The 22,848-nt window shown below is 35.0% G+C and overlaps 1 protein-coding gene across 1 annotated transcript in view; it reads left to right on the top strand.

The window, feature by feature from the left end:
- ASCC3 (activating signal cointegrator 1 complex subunit 3) overlaps positions 1–22,848 on the top strand; it is a 253,573-nt gene that overhangs the window by 110,012 nt on the left and 120,713 nt on the right. Inside the window, exon 14 of the mRNA XM_058835623.1 lies at positions 15,326–15,460. Within this exon, the coding sequence (XP_058691606.1) occupies positions 15,326–15,460 (135 nt within the window). The remainder of the gene's footprint in view (positions 1–15,325; positions 15,461–22,848) is intronic.

The following is a 22,848-nucleotide window of genomic DNA, read 5'->3' as shown; positions in this document are numbered from 1 at the left end:
AATAGTTTCTCATTCTGTTATGATTGTGGTCCTGAATTACTCCCACACAATGTCTCATTTTTGTTAGAACTTTGCACGTCAAGCAGGTATGGCACCTTTTCAAAGCAAGAACAAATGCTAGTGCTCTATGACTCTTGAAGAGGCTTTTCAGTAAATAACATATATATAAAAGAGAGAAAGTCTGTCCTGTACAGTCACACTAAGAATTGTGCATTTTTTCCTTTTCAAAAAAAAATTCATTGTGTATTTTGAAAGCTGAACAGTTAGGTTATGACTTGGGAAGTAAAAAAATACTTCAACAACAGCCTATTCATCCTTCTGCCCCCACTGTCTTGCTTTAGTTCCATTCTTCCACTTATCTTCTCTTGTTGATATCAGTTATTGTTGTTACATTCAGAAAAATTTCATGAAGATTACTTATGGAAATGCTGCTATTTTCTTGAATGAAGACTGTTAATGAAATTTTTTTAGCAGTACCAAGGGAACTTTTGTTTGTTTTCTCCTCATTGTCAATTATGCACAAACATTACCAAATTCCTAATACTGAAGTACATTTAGTTTCTTATCTTTCATTCTTGTTTTGATTTTATTTATTTTCACTTGCTGAAGTGCAAGTGGCAGAGTCTTTAAATCAGTAGTATCTAAGTAATGTATCTTGGATTCCCAGCAGGGAGTCTGTATGCTGTTTTGGCATATTTACTGCACCTTTCTTCCCCTCTCTTTTCTTCACACTGAGGAAAAAAGTGACTGCAAACATATATGATATTATTTTAAAAGATTCAAGTACAGTAAGTTGTTCACTTCTAGTAGGAGATGTTTTTGTAGCTTTTCTGGAGAATAGTTTTAGTTCTTGTGCTAGCATCTGAATTTTTAAGCTGCTTTGTTTTAAGGTGTGAGCTACAGTTTTAAGAGGTGAAGAGAAGAACTGTAGTCTCCTTAATGTTACTGTTTCATCAAAGGACACTTGCTAATTTCAGTTTCTGAAAACTGTATTTCAAGCCAGCAGCCATATAAGTGTAATTCTGGGCAAAGCAAAAGTGTGGTTTCCCTTGCTATATAAATGTTGGTTTAATTTCAGAACATTTTGGTTAATTTGATTCATATGATTGTAAATTTTCTTTGTTTGAAAGTGTTATTCTGCTGTGTTTCAGAACTCTCATTTAGAGCACCTAAATAGCAACCAGTTACACTGGACTTTCCTTTGGACTATTTAATTCATATTGGTCTTGATATCTATTAAACAAAATATCGTAACCTGAAATGAATTATATCCAAGTACCAGTGTACAGGCTTTGATAATGCAGAATCAAGCACATCAGTTCATTGTCTAATATATTAGTATTGTACCATGAGAAATATTGGAGTTTTCCTTTTAATGAGTGTGCTAAGACAAATGATCTGCCTAATCACTAGACCAACTGCAGATGTTTAAAAAGTGGAAAAAAAAAAGGTCATGCAGATATATCTGCACTGAGATGCCTGCCCCATAGTGGAAGATTAATATTATGAGTAAATATGATTAATATTACACTAGAAGTCTTATCTTCAGTGGCTTTTCACAATTTTGAGAATGCCCTTTGTTTCAAGAAACCCATTACCTTGTGTCCACATTCACCTTAGGCTGTTATCAACGTGCTCTGTTGCCTTTCTTAGCTTGTGTTATCCAAAAACCTTGTATTTATTAACATTATATATGTGCAAATTTGATATGCTTTTTGACAAAGCTGTGGTTGCTTCTAAATATATTTCTTAAAAAGATGTATTCATATCTTCCCCCCAAATACTTAAGAAAAAATTTCCATAGCTGTTGTGTATTTCTATGACATTCAGGACATGGTTGAGATTTTATATCTATTCAGGCAATAATGTGTGACAGACATGGATCTCATTAGCAATGCTCCAGAGAGACTAAAATTATACTGAAATGCAAGAAAGAAATACCAGAACTAGAGAAAAACACTTTCCCTCACTTAAAGTTGCTTGAGTTAATGTAGGTCTTCCTGTGGCCGTCAAACTTTCACAATGTTGTCTCTTTCAAGATTCTTGACCATTAATGTCTTAATGAATTTTATTCAGCATTGTTTATCTACTGTTCTGTTAACTCATTCTCAAAGAATTCTACCATAGCAGAACTAAATAATTTACTCTTATGGAATTCATGCTGATGTGTCACTGTCATATTGTAGGTTGCAGTGTGAGGTTTGACTACAGTTACACGTCCATGTGTTTTTATTAGATGTATGTGTATTTTCATATTTTAAGGCTAAGATTGGTAGGAGTAGTTGCATTCTATAGGCATGTGTTTTGACAGATGGAGAGAAGCTTTTTATGTTGATTTTTCAACATTCATCCACTGCAAGACTTCAAGCTCTTCCTGGCTACTGGGAAATTAAGAGTTGGTGATTCAGTCTTTAATTTTGATCCATCTGCTCAAACTAATGAGATATCTCATTTGTAGGCTTCACTTTGAATTACCAAATGCAACTGAAACAATAACATTTGTCTTATAGCACAATTCTCCTCTTGTTTAACTTGAGGAAGTTTGATAGATGGCTTGCCCTACAGACTTTTCTGGGGTTTTTGTTATAGAAACTTCCTTTCATGACTAAAGAAGATCAGAAAATGTCCCAAAGGTTTCCAAGTATTTTTTTAATCAATATGCTCATTTAGAAGGATTGCTAACAATGTAGAAACCTATTGGAAGTTTTCTCTTGCAGATCCTACCACCTAAGACAGTTTTAAGTGAGAACCTCTAGTGCTGTTAAGTCTGCTTTTCAGGAACTGTCCTTCCATGCATTATATTAGTTAGTGAATATTTGCTTTCATGTCATACTTTGAATTTGCTATGTTCTGATATATAATCTAAAAAGATGTTACATCTTCCTGGAGTAATTTGCTATTTCAGAATTTCTATTTCTACCTCTTAATAAACCAAAGATTCTTGAAAGAAGAAAGAAAAAAAATACTGCACCATTGGTCAGAAATATAATTCCATGCTCACTTGCAGATGGAGTATTTTTCTGTCATTTGTGTTCTGGGATACTCCTCACTTGAAGACTAGATGAAGGCTAAGTGGCTGAAAATTATCATTCCTTCAATGTTATTACAGCTGTCTTTTTTCAGACAGTCATCAGTAGTGGGCCACATCAACCAAAAGGATTATTTCAGATACAAAGCTGAAGAAAAATTCACGTTTTACAGCCCTTTGAGAAGGGCATCTAATGGCAACAAGTTTGGGGTACAAGTAGTACCTTTTTGAGACAGCCTGTGGAGAACCTCACAAGATCAGCAAAGACAGTGGCTGAAGACTGCACATGTCAGCATCATTTTTATAATAAACTGAAGCATTACATTACTGGCCAGATGTGTGTCAACACAGGCAGGTGTCCAGAACAACAACAAACCCAGGCTGAAATGCAGAGAGTTCATTTTTTTTTGGTACCTCACTAGCTGCAGGACCCTGAAGCTGCACCTGGGCAGCAGAGTCACACAAGGGGCAGTGCAGGCACAGCTTGTCCTGATGGGCAGTGGGGCTGCTGTTGGCACCCATTTACCAGGGGCCCACCATGCTGTGGTCTTCCTGTGCTTTTTATGATTTCTGAGCTTTGGTTTTTCTCAGGACAGCGATCTCAGGCTTGTCTATGAGAGTGCCTCCACCTGTGTCATCTCCCCACAGATATTCTACTTCTCAAAACACAGAGAGGATAAACAGCAGCAGACATAATATATGGGATTTCCCATAGTGGTAATCTCCAGGCCTAGGCAATCCCAGCTGGAAGGTCACTTGAGTGAATCCACCATCCTCCTCATCATTCTGCTTTTTATCTTTTCCTTCCAATAGCCAGTTTAGGACAATGCATATCATACTGTATTTATCTTAACAATTTATGACAATAACATGACACCCTTACCATGTTATGATTTGAGAGATAACAGTATTTTTAGAAGTTTTGAGAAATAACAGGATATTTAAGGTTTTGGTTATTTCTCTAAAATATATCATGTGTAAATTTTGATTTCAGGTTGAATTCTTTTATTTAATATATTGAACTCCGGCTCTCTTTGTCCAGGTTCAGTTGTTTAAGTTAGTATTGTAGGGAGTTAACTATTTTTCACTCTGACTCATAAATTCACATCCATTATGTCTCCTGCTGTTACTGACCTTTTGCTGGTTTATCTTATTAGCTTGGTTACCAGGAGATGATCTCACATTTCTCCTGTTGTCCCTATCACCTCTTAAATATTTTTGCTGTTACGAGTTTGTCAGAACCTTACTCTTTGCTATCTTTTCTTTTTTTCTTTCTTTTATTTTTTTTGGTCTGAGATTCACTGAAGCAAAAAGCCCATCAATTTCTTGTATTATCAATTAGAAGAGTTGTTGCTGAAGTCCTTGAAAGCTTTTGAAGTATGTTCTTCCTCAAACTGCAGTCATAAAACTCTTCTTTTGCCACTCTCCCCAGACTATGCATCTCTTTTGTTTCTCCATTTTCTTGTTACTTCTTTCTTATAAGTGATTCTCTTTGATATTACTTAAACCTTCAAAGGAAATCCTGTGTTTTCTTTGCCCTTGGTGTTGTTTCAGCAGAATTTCAGTAGGTCTTATATTTTCTCTCTGCACCTTATTTTCCTGTATGGCTTTTTTTGCTGACTTTCAAGACTCTGTTACTCATCTTCAGTCACAGGTATCGAAGTTTCAGTCCTGGTTCCATATCCAATGCACTTTGCTCCTTTGCCATTTCGTCTGTTTATGACAGTTTTTAACTTGGAGTGCCTTGGACATTCTCTTATCTTCTGAAAGCTCTTCTCCTTTTTAAGACGATTCCTGTTTTCCCATTGCTTTTGAGAGTTTTCTGTGTAAGTCTGACACAACAGTATCTTTTCTTTCACTAGAGCTCTGGTACTCAGGGAAACTCTAGGAGCTGGACTTGACAATCCATGAGGGTCCCTTCTGGCTCAGCTTGTTCTGTAATTCCTTGGAAGTTAATTTTCTCTCTGAGCTTGGTGTTCTCAGTTCACAGCAAAAACTTGCTGTTCAGTGGAAGTTCTGACACCTTTCTATGGTTCTCATTGCCCTTGCTGTTTATGGTTCAAGGTATCAGTACATAAGTACTGAGGAGACATCATGGCTTTACAAGAGGTGGTTTCACTATGCTAAGAACAGCTTTTCTAGCAGCCAAGGATGCCAGGCTGTCTGTTGCAACAAACTTGGATTTTTGAAATGCTGTATGGTATTGAAAGCCTCAACACAACATCACAAGGTGAATGCAGTAGTAGTAATTGTACAAAATTAACAACTCAACGAAACTAGTAACTGCAAACCAGCAGATATACAACAACCCTTTTTTGAATTAACATGCTAGAAATCTCACTACTGGGATGAAAAATGTGGATGAAAAGTAACAATTAACAGCTTTATACAAACCATCTGTTCTTGTTGATGCACTGTGAGTGGTGATTTCTAACTGCCCATTTGGTGCTTATTTCAGTTCAGTGTTTTTAACCCATTGAAGAAAGTGTTTTTTCAAGTACATTGTTAGTTTCTGAGTTTTTACTCTTCTTATTTGAGCTAGTTTTTTAGGTTTGGTTGGATTGTGTTCTCTTCTGCTTTTGCAGTATTGTCTCAACTGCATCTGATTTACCTGTCACAAGCCTTTACCTTCTATATTTTAAAATTAAATGAATGTGTAGAATAGAGCCACGTAAAGTTGTAACATTTTTAATTGATCTATGCTTTGGGTAGTTACTATGCTGTTTTATAGAGATCAAGATTGCTATATTAATTAGAATTTATGTTCTTTATTAAAATGTTGTCTTACACTACTGGTCCACATTTAGTTAATTAGAAATAATTTTGAGGTGCAATACATTTTTTAAAATTTTGGAATAATTTCCATGAGTCACTTGCACAGATTTTTAATGCTTTACTCTTTCAAATCAGGATTTTTGTTGTCTCAGATCAGAAAAAAACTGTACTCAAACTTGTAGTCAGAACTGGCTCTGTGATGCATATTGCACATAAAGCATTCACTTTGTCTGTAATTGTTCTCTATGTACAATAATTGACTTGAACTTTGCATTACTAAGAAGTGTCATCTTGTTTTTCTGAGCTATCTTAAAGTAAAAAAGAAACAGAGTAGTTAATTTAAATCTATTATATTAAATTGTCAGCAGCGAATTTGACAGGTATTAATTTCATCTGTAAAAATGATGGATTAAATTTCTTTATTATCAGTTTTCCAGCTGTTATTTGGCTGCAGAAGCCGTGTGAAGATAAAAGTTTAATAAGCTTAGTTACTGGAGCTGTTGACAATGCTTTTATAGCCATGTCTTGAGATAAGATTTAATAAAACAGTATTTTCTTCAGAGGTCTCTCTGGGACCTAGTACCTTGAGAATTAAGCTTGTCCTAGTTTTTTTTTTTCCTGGGTGAAATAGTGTTTGTAGCAAGCTTTGGACAAATAAGTCTGAGAAGTTACAGAATTTATTAACATGTATTCTTCATCTAGATTGGGGTTTTTTTCTAGATTTTTATTTTAGAGCTTAAGGAGTTCATTTCAGCCTGAGTTTTTGTACCTCTGTATCTGTACAGATTGTTTCTCTTTCATTATCTGGTGTAGCTTATTTGCATATATATATGTGTATATATTGCTTCTACATTTGTATGTGCATGCATATATGAGTAAAAATAGACAAATACAGAAGGTAAAGTGACCTGGCAGACAACTGAATTATGACTGATGATTTTAAATGTTATTTCTCTGTCACTGATTAAATGAAGAATTGAGGTTTTGGATCATTTTCTTTTGCAGTTTTTGCACAATTAGGGCCCATTTTTATGTGTGATTTCTTTAAAAAAATCATAAAGTAATTTAGTGATGGTGCACTATGTTTATGTTCTGCCTCTACATCATTTGTTAGTGGTCTTCATTTCCACAATAACTGCCTTTTCAACTTTAAGGATACAATAGTTAATATAATATTACGCCTGTATAAATGAAATTCTGTTTCTTACTTTAATTGAAAACAGTATATTGATATTCTGTGCACTTCAAAAAGTGTTTTATACCAGATGTTTCATATTATTGTCAAATGATATGTATGTACTATTTTCCTCTTTATTTTCTGGTCAAATTAATTTGACTTTCGACATATACCTTGTCAGCTGTCTTTATGAACAACCGAGGAAATTGCTGGGAATGGATGCTATAACAAGTTATGTGTATAAAACCCCATAATTCTTCAATTAGGAAGCCTTCTAAATGTTTGTGTGCAATGTTTCTATGCAGTATGCTAATTTTTGCATGTATGCTTGTATTTATATAGTAGTTTTTCTGTATATGTGTACTCAGGTGTTCACAATGAATTTAGACCAGATGAATGTAGACCAGAAACACCAATTTAATATCTTCTCATTAATTATGAGTACATGAGGTGTTCAGTTTATGTCTGCAGTCTTGCACAGCTACACAGTGTTGTTAGCATTGGTAATTACAGCTGTTTAAGGTAGCAAGTGCTACTATTTATTCTTTATGAATTTGCACTGGATCATTAAAGGAAAATAAAAAAATCAAATTTAATTCCATATGGTCAACTTCTCTATCACCTAAAATTTTATTTAAGTGAAGTTACATGATAGTTACATCCTGAGCTAGTTGGCCTCTTGTGGATGACCTAAGTGTTAAGTTGCAGATTTACTGCTTGCAATTATGGCAAAGGCAGCTTGACCAGTCTTGCAGCCATATGTGATGAGTTTTAGTAGCTCTGTGTTAAAAGCTGTTTTTCAGATATGGCACTGCAGACCTTTAGCAGTCTAGAAGATTGTGGGAAGTTAAGTCAGTGGATTCCTGTCAGCTCCACGTTATTTTTCAGTAAGAATTCAATGACAAGGTTAAATGATACTCCAAAAGATATGTTAAGCATTGCCAGTGGTTCAAAGCCTTTGAAAATTCTTGCCCTGTAGCACTGAAAGAAATGGATCTGTGGTTAATTTATCATGATAGTATCAACTATATAAATAAACTACCTGATTTTTGTCAAAACAACTGTAAATTATTACCAAGGTAGCTATTGTCCACCAAGACCTTATGTCTGTCACAGACTTGTAGCAGGTATCACCTGAGAATCCAGCAGTAATGTCATTGGTGGGTTTCAATTAGAAATACACAGAAACATAGGTTGCTGTAGAAAATAAGGTATTTTGAGAAATCCATGAGGATGGAAAATAAATTTTCACTAAGATGAAGCAGGAAATTCCTTTAGACTTTATATTTCTAATTGTTTTCCAGACTATGTAGTTTCTCATTTATGTCATTCTGTGGTGTTTCTTTGTGGCTATTGAAAAGCTGATTTCAATATGATTTCAGAATATGTTACATTTGGGTAGTTGCATGCCTTTTAATCATGAGGTATTTATGATATTCTTAGTTAGGCTAGAATATTTTGAGAAGGAATAGGTATGTAGCACGTGGGTTTAGGAGGGAGATTCTATTTGTTCTAGCACAGTTTACTACCATTAACAATAAATGCATTATAAAAGTTCTTCATAACTTATTTAGTTTCATATTAAAAACACTGCTTGCCCTTGAAGCCAGTTCTTTATTTTTCCAATGATACAAAAAGTGTGTTGATTAGGTGAAAAAATCTGGATAAAGTTCTGTTATTAAATCGCTACTGATAAAAAATACATTAGAAATCATAACTGTTCTTTTAAATTTTTAGTAGGTTTGTGTTACTGAAACCAGAAGCTAGAGATGACATGGAAACTTTCTTAATTTTTTCTTAAGTATAAGTAACAGGAATAGGTAAAAAGATTTCTCCAGTATCTTCTGTGTTCCTTTCCTTTGTTAAAGCTGAATAGAATCTGCTTATCACTACTGACTCCTGGTCATTTTTGTGTATTATGAATGTTATAAATGTAAGTATAAATAGATTTGAAAACATAAGAAGAGACATGGTGAATATGACAACTCAATCTAGAGTGATATTTATTGAAAATATAACACAGAAACATATTTTACTATACGAAGTCAAAATAGTTACTGTCTAAACAGGACAAAGGGAAATGCTTGAAAAAAATTATTGCATGATCTTGGTTTTCTAAAAAAAGATACAGTGGAAAGCTGCTTATAATTTTGAATCATAATTGTCATTCAAGTCCATTGGCATCTGCAAAAATGCAATTGTTAACTGCCTAATGACATATATTTGCATAGTAATAGACTAGCTATTCTTGCTTAATTTTCTATACAAGAATAGTTATTGCTATTTCTATTTCTATCCTGCCAATTAAAATTCAGAATAATTTTTACTACCTGTAGAAGTCAGTAAAGTATTGTTTGTTTGTCTTATTTTAAATTCGCCCTCTGCTTTAATTTTCACTCTATTCGTTTTTCCTCTGCAACTTGTAATATATTTGGCTAACGCTACAAATGGAAGATAGCACAGATCCTATTATAGTGTTCTGAAACAGGTTTTCTTTAATGGAAAATGTATATAACTGTTGTATAAAGGCCGAGTCATGAAGTTTCATGTGGGCAAGTACTTTTCACTTGAAGCATCCTTCCATAAGTGTTGCTGTGTGAACACTGGCTATCCTTCAGCGTAAAGGTTTAATGTCATGGGAGTCTCCTGTTTTAATGCTGGAGGCTCAGTGTCTATTGAAATCCATAACTGTTTTATCCATAGCCTTGAATGGAAATGACACCAAACCCCTGTATCTTTTAGTTTTACATAGTGGCAGAGGAGACAATGTCACATTTTACATGGGCATAGCTGAGTGCCTCTCTGAAATACCTGTGTACTGCTACATGCAGCATATGGAACAAAAGGGAGAAATTAGGGATCTGCATCCCTAATTGCTGAGCTAAGATGGTATTGAGATCAGAGATGTGATGCCTCATGTGACTGAGTGCTGCAATAGGTGGAAACAGAATCTGGAGCAAGGTCAAAGTTAGGGCAGCAAGAAACTTGCTTGTGTGTGAGAGCACAGCAGGGATAACTGTAGCTCTGCCTAGGGATGGATGATGAGCCAGCTGAGAGTTTAGGAGGAGGTTTTGCCAGTATATAGACATAGGAAATGCTGTGAGATTTTTGCTACAGACACTGATCAGGGATAAAGTAAATGAGGCCTTCTTCAGACAACTGAGAAGCCTCATATTTGTAGTCCCTGGTCTGCCTGGGAGGCTTTACCACCACAATAGCTGCTGGAGAGACAACACAGCAGAGCAAAGGCAATCCAGTAACTTTCTGGAGTGCATTGATGGTAATTTCCCAACGCAGATGATTGAGGAGCTGATGAAGGCTGATGCTATGCTGTACCTTGTACTTACAAAAAGGGAAAGACAGGTTGTGGATCTGAATGCTGGGAAATGTTTTGGCTCTAGTGACAATGAGATGGTGAAGTTCAAGGTTCTACTGGAGAGAACAAGGTAAAAAGTGCACGAGAACACTTTGTCCTTTTCAGAAATCTTGGAAGAATCCTATGACAGGTGGCCTGGATGAGCTAGGGGATTTTCAGGAATCAGATCTTCCAATCTCAAGAACAGTCCATCCTGATGTACTGGAAATCAAGCAAAGTGGCACAAGACAAGTGTGGATGAGAAACTCCCAACAATCACGATAAGGAAGCAGACAGGAGGGTAAAGCAGGGACAGAAGACCCAGGAGTAATATAGAGCCAAGCATGCAGAAGCAGGATTAGGAAAGCCAAACTCTGAAGGTGAATCTGGCAAGGTGTGTAAGAAGGCCTTCCACAAGTGCAGCAGCAGCAGCAGGAGTGCAGCTAAGGAAAATGATGGTTCTTTACTGAATGGGGCAGAAAACCTTGTGACATAAAACATTTGTAACACTGAGCTATTCAATGGCCTCTTTGCCTTGGTCTTGCTGATAAGATATGCCTAGGAATCCCAGGGTCCCTGAGACAAATGAGAAAGATCATAACAAATACTTATCCTTAGTCCTGCCCTTATTGTAAGAGAAGTGAAAAATAGGAATAAGAAATATGATAGTATTTAAAACTTTATGTAGTAGAACATTTTTTTATGGCTAGATTTTGAACACACAAGGCAAAATGAAGGAAGGGCCAATAGGAAGAAAATAAAAAACGTCCAATATAATACCAGAACCCTTTACATAGTTTCATGAATGGCATGAAGATGAGTTGGGGGATGTTTAGGCTGAATATTAGATTTTTCACCCAAGGAGTGGTTGGGCCCTGGAACAGGCTCCCCAGGAAAGTGGTCACTGCACCAGCCTGACAGAGTTCAAGAAGAATTTGGACAATGCTCTCAGGCACATGGTGGGATTCTTGGGGTTGTCCAGTGCAGGGCCAGGAGCAGGACTTAGATAATCCTTGTAGTTCTCTTCCAACTTGAAAGATTCTGTGAATCATAAGCAATAAAGAACTTAGATGGGACTGTACAATAAAACATTCACTAGGGTAGTCACATTTTGAGTAAATATACATTTCCACATTAAAAGAAATACAGAAATAGAAATTACAGGGCACATGTCTTTAAAAAGTAGTATTATTGCAAATAAATAAATGAGCAAGTGCACACTACTGAAACAGTAGAAATATCTGCACAATGGAGTTATTACCCCTTAAAACCCAGTATATTGAAATAGAAAAGATAAATAGTGATGTTAAACAGATTTTTTTTATGAGATCATATAGAGTGTTTTAGAAAATCCCAGGTTTTGTTTAAACAGGGACAATCATAAGTAATTTATTTGAGTGAATAAATAGAAATTTAGGGAGTGATTAATGGTAATCTTTCAAGAGTTCAAAATATATCACCTTACTGTTTTAATTAGCTGATGAAATATATATTAATTTGTTATTAGCTAATATTTTCTGTTAAAATATTGTATGGTATTGTGTAGCTCTGTTCTTCAGCAGTTTCCTAAATATTTATCTTGAATGTACAGATATTTTAATGGTCACCGTTGCTAAAAAATTTTGGGCATTTTTGATTTCTCAACCTTGAATGAAAATTCGTGTATTCCAATCCACATTAGTTAATATTATGTGATGAGTAAATGCAGTCTGCTTTTAAATTGTGAAGAATTTTTTTGTAGAAAAAGAAGGATATAAAAAATGTCTCATTAGCACTGGTTTGTAGGCAGCTTAGTAATCCTTCAGTTTTCTGTAGTAAAAGATCTTAGTACACATGCAAATTATATCAATATTTCTTTTAAATACAAGATGTACTAACATTAATTGAAATAATTAGAAAGTAAATTCAAATTCTCTTGTTGCCTTAGTAAGTGACAGCTTGTTCAGCTTTTTCCATTCCCATGGTGTTGTTTAATATGCGGAAAGACTTTAATATGCAAAATACAAAAATCTACTAAAGCAAAAATAAGATTTCTATGTTAAACTTTTTTTCTAAAACTAAGCTTTAGTATAGGTCAACTTATGTTGGGTTTTGTTTTTTTTTAATTTTATTGCTGTTCTTTTAGTTACTAGTTCTGGATAGTTCTTCATGAATTACTGGATTTGATGAGAGGATGGGAAATCACATTTATGGACTGCTATGCTATCAGTTAGATCTGGTAATCTTAGATACCCTGATTTAGCATCATTTTTGACCAAGAGGCATTAGTGAGCTGTTTGTGTTTTTTTCATATATACTTTGGATGTAATGTACTTCTCATTCTGTAAATGTTGGGCGCTGAAATTTTGAACTGTATCTTGGCAGTTAGGGAGAGCTGACAGCACAAGAGGAAAACAGGTTTGTTACTCTTTAGAACTAGGCTACATGTTAGTGAGTTTTACTTAGTCTATGAGGTCGTTCCATTTAATGATGTGGATGAAGTTTTTTCAACATAATAGGTGCCTTTAGCTGTCCTTGGGGAAGTGTTGAAACCTTATTAGGAATTGAATTTTGTAAAACACTTGGAGGAGTTTTCAGCTGACCTTAGGGAGTAAAATGTTTGGACAGATTAATCTGTTGGTCAATATCCCTAACTGTTCATTTTCAGTAAAACTAATACCCAGATCAAGAACCACGTAATAGAACATGTTATAAGGATTTAGCTGTGTGAAGCCAAACAGTATCTTGAGGCTAAAATACAGATGCTTGTTTCTTTACCACATAATTGATATCAACATTGAATTAAATAAATTCATTTTTTCATCTTAGTTTCTTTAAAAGGTATGATGCAAAGTGGGTGGCAAAACCTAGGCCTTCTCTCATCAAGGAGAGGTGTTCAGTAAGAGAACTGCTGAACTCAAGCATTCAAGTGACCAGCACTTTTAATAAGAAGATGGAAAGATATCTGGAAGAGTCAGCATGTTTCCCCAGAAAAATGATGCATCACTTTAAGGTTATCATAGAGAATATCAGTTTGAGATATGTATTTTCCAGTATCAAAAGTTAATCCAAGCATCTTTGCTGTCCAAGGCAGAATAAATGTATTTCAAGGTATTTCAAGTATCTGATTATACATTTTTAGTAATAATAGCACAGTTGCCTGTGCTTTGGTGATGCACTAACATGTTTCATAAAGATTAAAACCTGGAATATGCAACTCTGGGGATGCAAGCAGTTTCTGCTGTGAATTTTAAACAAAGTTTCCAGTGAAAAAGGTTTGATTTGTTTTATACTTTGTGAAAATTCTGAGGTAACCCAGCTAGAGACATTTGCTTTCTCCTTTCTTGTGTGTTTTTTATTATTTAAAAGCTTTGGTTTCAGGAGAGCAGCAGCAGACGCTTTCAGCACTAGGGCTATATACACCAGAGCTGGCTTTGAACTGCAAAGTACAGATCTAATTACACAGCTTGTAACTGTGGAACCACTTCTCTCTATCCTAAATTACTTTTCCTAACTTATTTGCATAATGTAATGCACAGAGATTTTGCCACTGAAATATAATATTCTCTGACACAGTTAGGACAGGCTAAATTAACCCTTCTAAGACTATATTGCTGTCTTACAGTATATTTGATAAATGTTTACTGACTTCATTGGGGAAAAAACATTCAACGAGGTGTTATATGTCAATTTTTAGCTAGGGCTGGTTCTTTAAAAACATGTGGTGCTGTACAGAGATTTCAAGATGTAACAAGATCTACAGAGATTGTTGTCTGTCTGAGAAGTTCTTTTTTTCTTTGGTCAACAGTTTTGCAATCACTAAATTTTTTAAGGTGTTGATATGTGATCATTTAATACATAAAAGTCAATGACTTCAAGTATGTATTATTACTTTTAAAACAGTGGAAGATAAATATCAAAGAAAAGTGCTGCGCATCTGAAAATTAGGTGTCTATAAGAGCTGTAGAAAGGCTTCTGTGTAGAGGACAGTTACACATTGCTTGTTTCTTAGTTTTTGTCTGCATACTAAGGTCTTAGGTCTTTCTGAATGAATGATTGCTATGGTGTCAGATATTGTTATATATGTAGGCAGAAGCTTTGGAAATCATAGCTGAAGTTTTATCAAGCGTGAACCAAGCCTCTGCTAATTAAAAGCAGAAACGTGCTTTTTGATGAATTTATCAAAATTTATTTGGTATAATAGGCAGAAGAGAAAGGAAACTCAGAGCATAAAATGCAATGAGGTCCCAATCCATCTGTCCCATTCCAGTTCCTGAAGCATGTATACTGAGTGCCTCTGACTATCAAAGTTTCTAAATCCCATAGGATTGTTTCTAAACACTTATTACAGCAGGCAGTAATGAGAAATGAATTTTTTAGTTGGTTTAAGGTAAGACTCCAACTCCTTTTTGAGATCTCTTGACATTCTCAACAGCATGAAAAAAATGTAAAAACATTTCTCTAAAACATTTTGATTAGTGTTTTCATGGCTTTTGAATATTGTATTAGTGGTCCTGCTGTTAACAGTTGTAATACTTTTGTGGGCTTTTAACTGTTTGTTTTTTTTACTATTGCACAGTAGTTCTCTTCTGTTTGATTGGTTGTTCTTTTCTCACATATCCAAGTTGTAGCAGCAGAATGTTTATCAGCCCACTATTTGTTTCCAGATAATTTAGGATGTGTCAAATAACACAACTCATTACATCAATATTAATCTCAGTACTTTGTGAAGATGAGCTATTTATGGCCAACAATTGTTCCCTATTTTTAAAGACTTAAGAATTAAAAAAAAATACAACCTTCTTGGAAGCTCTTTGAAAATATTAAATACAATGTAGGCAGGATCATCCCTTAATTGCCCTTAAGTGGCATTGGTTTTCATTAGTATGCCATGTATTAACTAGTTTTTGTCATTCCCATAGGGAATATTTTGTAATTAAAGTGTTTGTATTATTTGATTAAACCTTTTTTTTTTTAATTTCTCATTGGCCCTATTTCTTTCTGTCTAAAGGTGATGGTGTTTGTTCATGCTAGAAATGCTACAGTACGAACTGCTATGGCTCTGCGAGAGAAGGCAAAAAACAATGGTCATATTTGTCACTTCTTGTCACCCCAAGGATCAGAATATGGACAAGCTGAAAAACAGGTAAGTGAATAATTTATACTAGTAGTCTTTTCAGTCTTGGAATTGATATTTTTCGCAAGACAGTCCAGCATGGGAATAGATGCAGCATTTTTGAGCTTCTGGGAAGATTTTGCTTTGAAAGTCATGTGAAGTTCCTGAATTGAAGGGGGGAACAGAAGGAATAATAGTAATGGAAGAGCAAAGTCCTGTTACTTTCACTGTGTTAAGATAAAGCTGATAATTGTTGTGTTTTATGCAACGTGTACTACTTGACAGTAACCTTCATGTTTGCAGCTTGGGAAGTCCCTAAATCACCAGTTTCAAGGAATATGCCAGTGTATCTGCTGAAAGAATATTTCATAACCATTCTTAATTCTGTGCTGTGTGTGGTATTTATATTTGGTGATATCAACTGAAGTCTAGAGATAGAGTTAGCAGTGTCTTTTTAACATCTCTTGAAAAATAAGGGTCTTTCTCTTTCCAGAATTATTTCTCCACATGAACACAGAGGAGATACTTCCTGTAAAAGTTTTAATGCATATGTGAGATACCTTCTTGCACTGGCAAATATATCAGTAGACTCTTCTGTATTTTGAACCTGTGAATTAGGATCTTCTGAGGGTTTTAGGTTCTTGTGTCTGTTGTTAGTTGTAATAAATATGTAACTTAGTTATATACCTCTGAAAAGAATGTGAAAAGATTCCTTTATACCTCTGAAAAGAATGTGAAAAGATTCCTTTATTCAGTCTAAGTAATTATGAATGGAGTATAGATGTTATAGTTGATAGAATCAAATTTCTGAAACGTAGAGAAATCAGGATAAATTACATTCTTTTCGGCAAGATGCTTCTGAAAGCTACAATAAATATTTTAAAATTATGCTCTTATAAGTTTATGTCATTATATTTCATAAAATAACATATTTAAGAGCCCGTCCTTTTCTAGTAGATGCTGGCATCTGCTGTATTGTAAAAATAACATCAAACCTGAACTTGGAGTCTCCGTGTTTTCACTATAACACTAATTAACGCTGACCTTTTTTTCATTAGATTTCTTAGGAAAAAAAACTGAAACTCTTCATTTATTAAAAATAATGTTAGTTTTTTAATGGTAATACAAGAAAAAAGAATAAGCTATTGAAAATACTAGTGCTTATTTAGAGTCAAAACTATTGTTAAAGAAATCAAGAAAAATTTCATGCTTATTTCAGCAGTGCATATTTTGTGAGATATCTGTCAAAGAAGTATTCATCCAACTCACTGCGTATGTCAGTGAGAACAGCTCCTGTATCTTTAGTTTTACTTTTCATTAATTAAATAAATTAGATTAAATCAATTAGAAAGCAGATTCCTGTATCTATGGAAACCACAAAACTGTCGCAGAGTAAAGTTCTAAACCCATTTGAAATATGTGTAATATGAATGTGTTTTGTGTATTGTAATATGGATGTGTTTTTTATAGCATTATGTGCTATAATGCTTATTACTTGTGGATAAAGCAGTAGATTTCATCTCTGAGGGATCAGATGCACAGTACTGGAAAGCACAGAGAGGGAAGTGGAGGAGAGGGACTTGTGTTCTCTGTTAGGTTAATCTTTGACTGTGCAGAGCCCCACAGTGAAACTGGATATGTACAGCTCCTGTCTGATTCGAGGTTGGGGCAGGAAGGAAGGGACAGGGAGGTTCTGGCTGAGATCTGTTGTGGGCTGTCTGTCCAGGCAAATGTAGTGGTTGTGACTTACTAGTGGATACTGGCAGAAGTCTCCCCTTTTAATTTTCAGCCATTATCTGGGATAGTGGCATTGTTCAGGCTACCCATGAGGTTCATAAGCTGCACTTAGAGACAGCTTTTGAGCCCAACCAAGACTCTACTTTGCTGCTCAAGAATTGGTGACAACCATTTCCATGAATGGCAAATTTCATTGTGGTGATTGAGCTCAGATTCAGAGGAAAGTGCTGATGGTAAACAGTGAGATTTAGGATTGTGGTCTTTGGGTGGGCAGTCTTTGGCTTATTTAGAGACTTACACAGTAGGATCTGCTGGGAAGCTTCCATGAAGCAGACAAATCTCTCTGCTTTTACACTGAAGAAATGGCTTGAATAGGGAGGTGTTCACCTTCACTGAAAGCAATGATGATTTGGCATCATGATTCAGAAAGTGAGGAAGAAACTGGGAAAGAGAGAGGTAAATGAAAATGAATACTTGTAAGCTTTACATGCTATTCATAAAAAATGTTAGTAAAATATTGTCACTATATAGGTTCATGTGAAATGTACTTGTTATTCTAAGCAAACTCCCAAGAGAATTTGAATTCTTACGTGGGAATACTACTCTTTTAATATGAAAATGTAAGTATCATCCTTTTTCAGGAAAAGCTGTAGTCAAGATCAGTACTAACAGTACACACTTCCAAGTGTTCTTACAGAGAAACTTGAGGCATGAAAATGTGATGTGTGAAATTATGGAATCTTACCCAGTAGAATTTTAAAAATCCTTATAAATCAGTACCTTGGAAGAGTGTGGAAGATGAGGCAAAGTGCACTTACAAACCAAGCTGGTGGTGATGGGGAAAGCGAGAACAAGAAGTGTGACTTTTAATAACAGAACAAATTTATGACCAGATAAGAAGGAGGAGGTGTGAAGATCAGTGTCCTGGTTCCATCCAAGACTGGGTTAATTTTTTCAGTAGCTAAGAGGGGACCTGGAGGTTATTCTGTACCAACTCACATCATTGCTGGGGGCAGGGGGGAGGCTGTGCCTTCCGGAGGGAGAGGGATCCTTCTGGCCAAGTAGGTGCAGCAGACTAGTCTGGTAACCTCAGTTCCAACAATCACATGTGAATTGTTCCCCTCTTTCTTCCACCCTGTGTCATTAGTGTTGTTGCTGTTACTGTTTGTTTTCTTCTCTTACTGCTGTTTCCAGTAAATTGTTCTTATCTCAACCCATGATCTTCACCTTCTGTGCCTCCAATTCTCCTCTCCAGCACAGGGGGAGGATGTGGGAGGGTGAGAAACAAGCAAGAAGTGCATGGTTTGGAGACCCTCAGTGGGGAGTGGTAAATTTGGGAGTATCACCCCTATACCATGACATATAGCAATGAATGAGAGGGAACTGTGTTCTCAAGCAAGGATCACATAACCTTCTTGTGTCTGTCTTGAGTCTTGCAATGGCTATGAAGAGACAGAACATACTAAATTCTTCCAGTGATCAGTATATGTCATATGCACACATTACATGAGTGTAAATTCGGATTTGTCTTTTTGTGCATGTAAGTATGATCTAACTATTGGGGGGCAATATAATTTTTATTACTATTGTTATTATTTTATACAAATAGATACTACAGTATACTTAAGGACTCCTTCACTGACACACATAAATGAATCAGTAATGGGCATAGTAGAGTGAAGGCCTAGTCATACTGAAATCAGTAGCAAAACACCCCGAGTAACTTTTTCCAACATACTTCCATTTGTCCTCTTTCAGGATCCATTCAACAAACAAAGCTAAATTATATAATTTTATTTACAATAAAAATATAAGGTATTTTGTTGATTCTGGTTCTGATACCTATTGTCTACAAAAGGAGTTTTCAAGATATGGAGGGAATATGTGTTCTCTGTTCATCAGAAACTTGCCATTTAAACTAATGTGAATATACTTTATTGAAATAATTATGTCACAGCATGTGTCTTTGAGGAATATTTTTATTTATATACAGTTAGCACAATAAAGATACTAATCAAATATGATATATAGTCTGCCAAGGCAGCAACTGTGCATAAACAGCCATCAATAATCATAAAATGAGTAATACGCTAGCAACATTTCGCTGAGCAATTAAGGCTCTTACATATGAAGACTTATGAGTACACCAAAGATTTCAGTGATTAGAGCATGTGGTGGGTTGTTATTAAAACTCTTACCGTTCAATGTAATATTCTTTTTCTTCTTAAATTTTTCCAACAGAAGTAGCTATGTTAAGAGCAGTAGTGTATGTGTGTCTTACCAAAGGGCTTTACAATCATGTATTTTGTCATAGAAACTTTTAGTGCCAATATTTTTAAAGATTTCAAAGTGTAACAGATAAAGACATGAGGCACAGTGAAGTCAAGCTGGGTATAAAGAAGTTGGTTATTTTCCTTAACTTTCTGCTTTCTTTCCAATAACCAATCTTGGAATTAAACACCAGAGGCTGGAATAGCTGTGTCTGAATCAGGTACAATGCACATCTAATTCAGGTAGCCTGAAAGTGTAGAAGTTTTCTCCTTCAGTGGTAGTTCCAATGCTGGAGAGGTTTACTGGCTAAGGTACAAAATTCAGTACCAAATAGGTGTACAAACAGAGCCTAATTTACAGGCTTAAGTGCCTGTCGTCAGGAATTGTATCTGTACAGTTTTCTATCATTACAACTGTTACAAAAAAAGAAGATGTTATTTCAGACTACTGTGGTTCTAAACAGAGCAAGTCAGAGTTGTAGAAATACTGCAGGGACACACTAATGGATTCATAGTTTTTGTGTACAAGAAGGACCAGCTGTTGTGAAATGTTTATAATGTGGTGTAGGGAATTGAGCAAGGCACAAAATTCTGTTTGAGCTCCAGTAACAAATTCTAAAATGTTTATAGCCTTGACAGGTGTAATTCTTCATGTCTGAATTGGCCTGCCTAGTGTTCTAGACCCAGGATCTTATGCTAGTTCTCATCATTGATTTAAATTTTTTCCCCTAAGGAAGTTTTTATTAGTTTAAATAGCAAATTATTATTGTTAGAGGTAGATCAAGCTACTCAGAGTCTTTCAGTGGCAAACTTACAGTGGCCAAGAGATTATACTGGGAAGAGTATTTGCACTCCTCTTCCCTAGGCATTTGCTGTTCAGAGAAACTGTTGCTCTAGACAGACTCTGTGTCTGACCTGGCACAGCAGCTCTTGCACCTTGTACTGTAAATCAGATACATCTCATGCATTAAGTTATTAAAATGATAAAGCCTGACTTTTAAGAGTTTTTCTGAGTTCTTTTTAAAATCCATTCTCCAAACATAACCTGGTTTCTTTATTCCTGATACCTCCAGGCTCATCTGTAGGTAAGCCAAGGGGCAGTGTGGAACTGATCTGTCCTTGCAAGCACTTACCATTCCTTCAGAATGTTTCTGATTTCCACACTGTGCCTTTAATCAGCATGTTCATGTTTTAAATTTTTGATCTCTGGTTCAGTTATTAAATATCCATAGGTCAAACTGGATCTCTGAAGAACCTCATTGACATTCTGTCATGTGAAAGTTCCTATATACAAATAATTTCTTCGATCATCATTGCCTGATTTTAATCTCTTTAATAAATGAAATTCATTTCATATGGTACTTAATTCCCAATGCCTCACATATAAATGAAATTTCTGACAGAAGTCTAACTGTATTATATCAGTCCTGTGTGATGCAGTGATTAATCTAAGGTTCATAATGATAATATCATGTTTGTCTGACAAGAGCTATCTTGTATAAATGGATGTTTATTGGCACTGTTCCCAAATTTATCAGACTACAGGCCATTTGGTCTTGCCATTTCATTTGACATGAAATTTAGCAATACCTGGCAGAGAATAATCTTGATAATGTAATACAGTCCTTATTTTGTATTCTGTATGCAGTTTTCACGGTAATGGATAAATAACAGAATCATCTGAAATCCAGTATATGACTTACAAGGATAAGTTATACTCAAATCATGCATGTTCTCGTCCAGACACAGCAAATGGAAGTGAAGGCTACTTCACAGGATGAACTAAAAAATAGAAAAGTTAAAAGCATTGTATTCTTTACTGGCCTTAAAAATCTGAAAGCAATTACTAATCCTCTTAATTATCTGTCAAACATTTTTAAACTATTAGAAATTAATTTTTAGAGAGCATTCATCAAATATTTAATGTGTAATCATTTGCCTGACATTTAATTATTTCAGAGCAATCCTCATTTTATTTTTGTTTTACTAATAACATATCTAATATTTGATATGCCATTAAAAAAACTATAAAAATAAAAAGAGGATATATATTCAAATACATTAGGCTATAATAAATGTCAAACATATATTAGAGTTTCCTATTTGTTTTATAATTACTATTTTTTTTACTTTTGAAAAATATTTGCTAATTATCTCTCAGAGAAGGGAATGAAGCGCTCTGTATTTCTTTCATGGGATATTTTATTCAGTAGTGCTGCTTGAAAATCAGAGACAAAATTCATGCAATTTGTGCATTAAAATAAAATATGTTCTGTCTAGAGTGATTCCACTGTTTTAATGAATCCTGAGCTGTCCGGCAAATTTAGCATTCTTATTCAGATGAACACTTAGATTTTTGGGGAGGCCTTTTTACAGAGGGATATATTGTGAGCAATAGGAAAATATTGCCTTCAGGTTTTTTAGCAGTATTCCTAGGATATTAAAGTTAAGTGTTAACTGTTGTAAACTGAAATAAAATCTGACAAAACCAATAAATTTCTTTTTGCTTTTGCTTTTCCTGACCTTTAGAAAGGAAAACCACTTGAAGTTTGATGTATAATTCTGTTATTATAATAGTTACTTTTCTATGTATCATTCTAGAAATTGTATTTGCTCAGCTTTAAATTTGTAGTTCTATTTTCAGTTTAATGCTCTGTGTAGTCCTGTGTATTGTTTACAGTCTAGTGGAATTTTCTAGTGTTTTCATTGTGAATCAGAAGGCATAAGATATATGGTATATATTGAATTCTGTTATCAATGATATTTCTGAAAATACCGAATCTTATCCAATGATTTCAGACTTGTCTCCTTTCTCAGGCTCTGATAGTTACAGCACTGATGTAACAAGTAACAGTCCTCTGCTATCCTGTGAAAAAATAAAATGGACTTTCCCCCCCACCGCAGTCTATGATCCTATATTCTGTTTTATCTATCATGAGTGTCAACTTGATATGCAGCAATGTTTAGTTTCATCCTGTTTATCACTGGAAAGCCACCTCATGAATATTTGTTCTAATTCCAGAAGCTGCACTGCATTAGTAATGGAGGTCCTAGAAGAAAAATGGGTTAGCAAACCTGTTTCTAGAATGATCTCTGAGGCTGCAAATACAGCTCACAGAGGTGCTGATGTTTTTCTTCAAGGAACTACTAAAAGACATTTTATGCTTTTGTACAGAACTTCTCCGCTATTTCAGAGTTATTCAGGTTAAAATCAGTAATGGATTTAGCCACTGTAAATATAAGATTTAGTGCCTTTTCTTATTAATCCTCCATGGAAATGCTCTGATAAAATCTGGGATAATGTGTTGCCTATAGCATCCCCTTTCATTGTTGACAAAATTTCCTATTAAATACTAAATGTGCTTAGTAAGATCATCTGAAACCGTTGTCATATTTATAACATGATTAAAC

Source organism: Poecile atricapillus, chromosome 3, assembly GCF_030490865.1.
Source record: "Poecile atricapillus isolate bPoeAtr1 chromosome 3, bPoeAtr1.hap1, whole genome shotgun sequence".
Lineage (NCBI taxonomy): Eukaryota > Metazoa > Chordata > Aves > Passeriformes > Paridae > Poecile > Poecile atricapillus.
The sequence above is the reverse complement of the archived record's forward strand: the minus strand, read 5'-3'. Positions and strand labels throughout refer to the sequence as shown.